The sequence below is a fragment of the Silurus aristotelis genome (assembly GCF_946808225.1).
Source record: "Silurus aristotelis genome assembly, chromosome: 25".
In the NCBI taxonomy this organism is placed as follows: domain Eukaryota; kingdom Metazoa; phylum Chordata; class Actinopteri; order Siluriformes; family Siluridae; genus Silurus; species Silurus aristotelis.
Genome location: NC_139598.1, coordinates 11713789 through 11719788, shown reverse-complemented (window position 1 = coordinate 11719788; position 6000 = coordinate 11713789). Strand labels below are relative to the sequence as shown.

Here is a 6000-nt window from a genome sequence, read left to right as displayed (position 1 = left end):
AGTAAAAAAAAAAAAGTACAATTAAAAACAAAATGTCTTTTGGAAACACCAAAACATGAGACTGCATGTTTCTTTTGCTTATATGCAACAAACAATGTAAAAGGCAAAAAAGATAGTTTTGTGGACAGATGAGTTTAAATGTGAAAAGTTTGGGCTCTAAGAAAACTTAAGTATGATGGACAACAGAAGAGAAGATGTTAGTAGACCGCCTCACACAGTCAAACATTGGAGTGAAAGCTTAATGGTTTGGGGTTGCTCTATCAACAAGGAAGGTTGGAAACTTATTCCAGTTAAAAGGATTACTGAACCAACATGGCTACCATTATGTAAGTGGAAGCAACTTTACCATACAACAAAACAATGAACCAAAGCATATTTATAATGGAGTGGAATCTCAATCATTGTACCTAAATCCTATTGAACTGCTCTCAGATGAACTGGATTAGCAAAGTCAGAAATAAATGTCCAACTAGATAAAAAAAAAAACCTTTGCCAAGTTTTATAAGAGGCATTGCAAAGTATTTTAGCTGAATGTTTGGAGAAACTATGTGTCCAGATGGAGTGTTCAAACCTGTCATGCTAGGGGAGGATTTTTCATTAAAGTTTAAAATAAAAAAAAGTTTATAAAATGAAAGGTTTAATATCTATACATTTATATATTTGTTTGGTCAAAGAAAATCTTTATTACTTTTATAAAAAGATATGCTTTATCGATTTGTCCACCTTTCTAGATGTCTAGGTCATTGGACAGTGTATGCACTGCACCATTTGGCTCCAGAGAGTTATTCTTTCACCTAGTGGTGAGAAATGGAACAGCACTGATAAAGGCCAACTCGACAAGGAATCACTGTTCGTGCACAAAGTGTGAGACTTTTAATTTGTATGACAGTGTAAAGATTGCATGGAGGAAAATAGGTGTATACAGTGGATATAATCCATAATAAAGAGAAGGAGAAATCCATTTATGGATGATTGGGGTTTTTTTTACTTGTTTTTTGAGATTGCACTGGAAATTGTATTGAAACCCGATAACCCTGGCTAGTTAAATATGCCTGCTGTATGAAACACAGCTAAACAAAGGCTTAAATACAATTCAAAATAGCTGTTAGAACGTATCCCTGATGACTGTATTTTGTTGGCTGTCAACAGCCCTTTGCTCTGAAAAATCAATAGTATAATATAAAATATCTATGAAACATTTGTTGGTGCATTGTTCATCTCAGGACTCATATTCTCAACTTGATCATACTTAATTCTCTGTAAAAACAAAAAAAACAAAAACAAAACTTCAAAATGCAACTAAACTGGTTGTTATTTTGTATTATTGTTCACTATATTTTACTATCTATACACTCTTTAAAGAGTAAAGAATAGGGTAAGAACTCAAACCTGAAGTGTTTTACTTCTGTTGTACCAGAGCCAATCTTTTTCTATTTTCTTCAATGCTGACATGCAAATATTGTTATAGAAATATCTATTGAATATTTTGCTTAAAAAAAAACCTTAATGATTTAAATGCCTTTCTTTGTCATATTTTCCCCCATGCATTTAAAATTAGATTGTGAGGAGCATATTGTTAAAGTACCAGTGAATTAGCTGTCACTTAAGAATTTATTAAAACTGTAAATTAATATAAACCTGGTATTTGTCTTTGTCAGCGCTATTCTTTGTTTAAATCAATCAACATTATTAAGCATCTTCTGATCAGATTTCAGAATACAACAGTGCAGTGCTATAAAGAATATAATTGTGTTCTTTGTTATATTTCTTTCAAAGCAGTAGTTTTGGTAGCATGCAGACATATGTATAAAATGAATAGAAATTTAGATTTGTATCTTAATTTTTAAATAGAGAAAAAGAAATTGTCCTGGGTGTGATTTGATAAAAATATGTTGTTTATACATCACTAAAAAACTCACCATCCAGATTAACAAGAACAGCTGTACACCTGCTCTCCGATTTAATCATCTGGCAGCAGCATATACATAAAAACATGCAAATACTACAGTTTCAGTTAATGTTCACATCAAACATCAGGTAAAAATTAGATCAAAATGACTTTTACTTGGTGTACCAGATGGACTGGTTTGAGTATTTCAGAAACTGTTGATCACCTGGAAATTTCTGGAGTTTATTCTGAGCCTCAGATTCATGTTCTTGTCTAAAAGGAATGGAACTCAGTGTTCATTCACCTCAAGCTCTGATGTTTAATGCATGCTGAGATGCTTTTCTGTTCACTATGGTTATAAAGAGTGATTACACATAGATATTGTTAATTGATCCTGTGAGGGAAATTGTTGAAAAACTTATATGAAACTATTACACTATATCCTTTCAGCAGCTGGAACCGATCTGGCTATTTTCCTCTGACCTCTAATAGCAATAAGACATTTTCACCCACAAAACTGTCGCTCACTGAATTTTTTTATTTACTCCAGACTGATCAAAATCTAGAAATCAGTTTCTGGAATACTGAAGCCACTGTTAAAGTCTCTTTTCAATACATTAATTCCAATAAGAGTTAGGGGAGTGAAAGTGAAATAGATTTCTTTTTTGTTATATACAATAGAATACAAAGCTTCTGGCATTAATCAGGACTAAGGTGACCTTCTGTACATTGTACACTGTGCCTTTCCTTAAATACAATCAAATCAACACAACTAACAATTTGAGGCATTAACTAAATTCTCAGCTTGCTTTCTATTCAGTCCAGAGCTCAGATTACTCTCTGTCTGAGATTTTTGTTTATATTCCCTCCCACCTCCTAAAAGCATGGCAGTGGGTGGATTAGCTACGATAAATTACCCCCAGGTGTAAAGGAGTGTGTACATTTGTGTGCCTTATGCCCTGAGATGGATTATCACCTCATCCAAGGTGTATCCCTTTCTAACACCCAGTGTTAGGCTCTGGGTTCACTGTGATCCTGACCAGAATAAAGTGGTGACTGATTTGTTCAGTACACATGAAATTATCCATTCATTGAATCTGACAGCTGGAAGTCATTTGACAATACAGCAGTGTCATTGACCACACACTAAAAATTTGCCAGGTTGCGTGCAAAATCTTGTTTCTCTACTCCAACTACCAGGGTTTGTTAGGGCTAAATAAAGCCTCCTCCCTCTCTCACTTGCTGAAGAAACAGTAAAGGAGTGTTGTCAATTAAAATTCATGAGGCTCAAGGTTTATGAAAAGAACAAATATGTGGCTTTTAACACATTAGTGTGGTTTTAATTGCATGGTTTCCTTTTCCTCTTACCGTTTCTGTAGTTTCAAAGCCACCAGATTGCACTGGTAAACGCAAATCTATTAAGTATTCAAAGTGTTCAGAAATAAAAGCAATGTTACTTATTACTTAAAAGTTTTCAATAAAACATATCAACCCTACCAATAAATATCGATTTTAAACTTTCAACCCCCAGCCTGCTTTCAAGTACAAGAAAATATAGTTAACACGTTTATTAAAGAAACTGCAAACTGCATTATAGAGCTCCAGTGGTGCACTAGATGACTACATAAGTCATCTAGTGGAGACACTGGCGAGTCTACTATTAGTAGAGATGTAAACTATCAAATATTAATGTTAAAAAATACCATGCATTCAAAGATAACTTTAATAATCTCTACACTGCAGTGTCAACACACGAAAAAATATGTTTTTGCACATTTTGATTTGGAACGACAGTGCAGCACGAGAGAAAGTAGGAGTGAAACTGAATCCGCGCGCCAGACTGTGTGTGTGTGTGTCTGTGTGTGTGTGTGTGTGTGTGTGCTGAGCCTCAGCATTGCGTGCGAAGAGAGCAGCTTGTCATTCAGAGGAATCCGCCACCTGAAACGCGAGGAAGTCGAGTATAAAACAGTCATCTGCCTGGAGCTCAACAAACTGATCAAAGTTATTCTCGTTGAATAATTGAACAGTTATTCAAGTCCTTGGAATATAACATTTCTACAATAATTCTGTGAATGAGACTTAAGTTTTTTGGGACCTGGTCTAGTATCTTGGTAAGTATTTTAACCAGATATTAGTGGTTTATATTAAGATGGAATGAGCATTCCATAGACATTACTCAGTGCCAGAGCATTTAGGTCATGTTTACTTGTTGGAGTAAATACAGTATACTGTATGTATCATGACTGAATGGTGATGTACCATTTGGAACTAATTTAAATATGGATTTTGTAGATTTAATAGGCAAATTTACAGCTTGACTAACACGACTGACTAAAACTATGGGATATATTTAAGTTTATTGTGTTTTTAAACGTAAAAATGTGAATTCTTTCTTTCTGATTTGTTAAAATTAACTTTTAGGAGATGAAAACTTTTGGATGTCATTCTAGCACCTTTTCCCTAGAGTGAGTGCGAGATGATACCCCCGGGAGACTGCATGTATGCTGGGCGAAAACGGAGAAAACCCATACAAAAGCAGTTAAGTGTCATTTTATTGCATTTTTTAAATATTGTATTAACGCTGTATTTGACGCAAATTTTGTTTAACCTTGTGCATTGTGCTGCTTTGTCCTATACATGTGTTACTGTCAGTTACATTAGATAGTGTTCAAGTATTAGTATTGTTAGTGGATTAGTGTGGGCCTAATGTGTAAATGTGTGTGCCGTATGCCCTGAGATGGATAATCATATCATCCAAGGTGTATCTCTCCCTCACAGTCAATGTTAGGCTCTGGGTTCACTGTAATCTTGACCAGAATAAAGTGGTGACTGATTTGTTTGGTACATATAAAATTTTAAACATGAATTATTTATATACAATTATAGTGCTTAAGTCTGTATTTCAGTGGTCCTAATGAGGGTGAGAACTGCTTTTTTAATCATTTCTGTCTAATTTGTCGAAGAAATACCCAGTGATACACGAGTGTCTCGACATCCTGAAATTCAAATCATAAAAATATTTTTTAATATATAGACAGTTACAATTTACTGTTAAATCAGTGTCATCACCTATCGTAGTGGTTACATGGCTTTACATCAGTTGACTGTATAGTATTTTGTTCTGTTTAGCAGAAAGACTACACCTGCGAGTGAGAAGTCCAATCCATCAAAACGGCACCGAGACCGGCTGAATGCAGAGCTAGACCGGCTGGCCAGTCTGCTGCCTTTCCCACCAGAGATCATCTCCAAGCTGGACAAGCTTTCCGTGCTGCGTCTCAGTGTCAGTTATCTTCGTGTCAAGAGCTTCTTCCATGGTAAAATACCTGCTTTTATAGGTGGAAAAATCTTGTTTAGACATTTGCTGCCTGTGACTCACATTGAATACGGGGAAACCCATATTTGTCACTCAAGTTTGAAAGAAAACACATCATTTGTAAAGCTTTCCCATTACATGCATGCAATAGGATTGTAACTGCAGTATGTATTTTATGTTCTATCATTATTTAAACCGAATTTCTTATTTATGTATTCTTTTAACAACTTCCACAAAACGGTATTAAATATTTTATTTCATTTTAATCAGTTTTTTTCTAATATAAAGAACATATATAATTAATTTAAAACAAACTAAAGTAAAATTTTCCACTTCCACTGTGGTCTTTTCTTGTTTGATATTAATCAGATATTTTTTTCACTAAATCCATTAAATTATATACCAAACTTGCTGCTGTACAACACAAAAGATATTTTAGAGTGCTTCCAAGTTTTTATTGATTCTGCCATCTTTGCCAGGGAATTTATGTTTTCAGTGCATTAACAAAGTTTTCAGACATTTGTTGGCAGTAGGAAATAGGCAAACATTGCTATTGCTTATTCCCTATTCCTGTAGATAGGACAAGATAAAGTATTAGAACTTTAAGACTATATCTGGTCCTATCTACACCATCTATTGTTGGTGCTGAAAAACTCTCCTTGTAATGTTGTGACTGACATGTTATATATACTTTTTCGGTCTAAATATTTTTGGATAATTTTCTATTAATTTATACATGTTATTTGGCATTTAATGTTAATGTCAATTAGCATCAGACTGAAATCTGTTATAGCCTAAA

General features: G+C 34.3%; 1 protein-coding gene across 6 annotated transcripts in view; it reads left to right on the top strand.

Annotated features, from left to right (window-relative positions):
* The first annotated feature begins 3760 nt into the window (after positions 1–3760).
* The window catches only part of ahrra (aryl-hydrocarbon receptor repressor a), a 29384-nt gene continuing 27144 nt past the window's right edge, over positions 3761–6000 (top strand). Inside the window, exons 1-3 of one of the 6 annotated variants that reach the window (XM_083529936.1) lie at positions 3761–3999; positions 4353–4426; positions 5021–5202. In XM_083529936.1, the coding sequence (XP_083386062.1) occupies positions 3961–3999; positions 4353–4426; positions 5021–5202 (295 nt within the window). In that variant the 5' untranslated portion in view covers positions 3761–3960. Of the gene's footprint in view, positions 4000–4309; positions 4427–5017; positions 5203–6000 lie in introns of all 6 variants that reach the window. The other 5 variants (XM_083529935.1, XM_083529940.1, XM_083529938.1 and 2 more) reach the window with 5 other exon arrangements.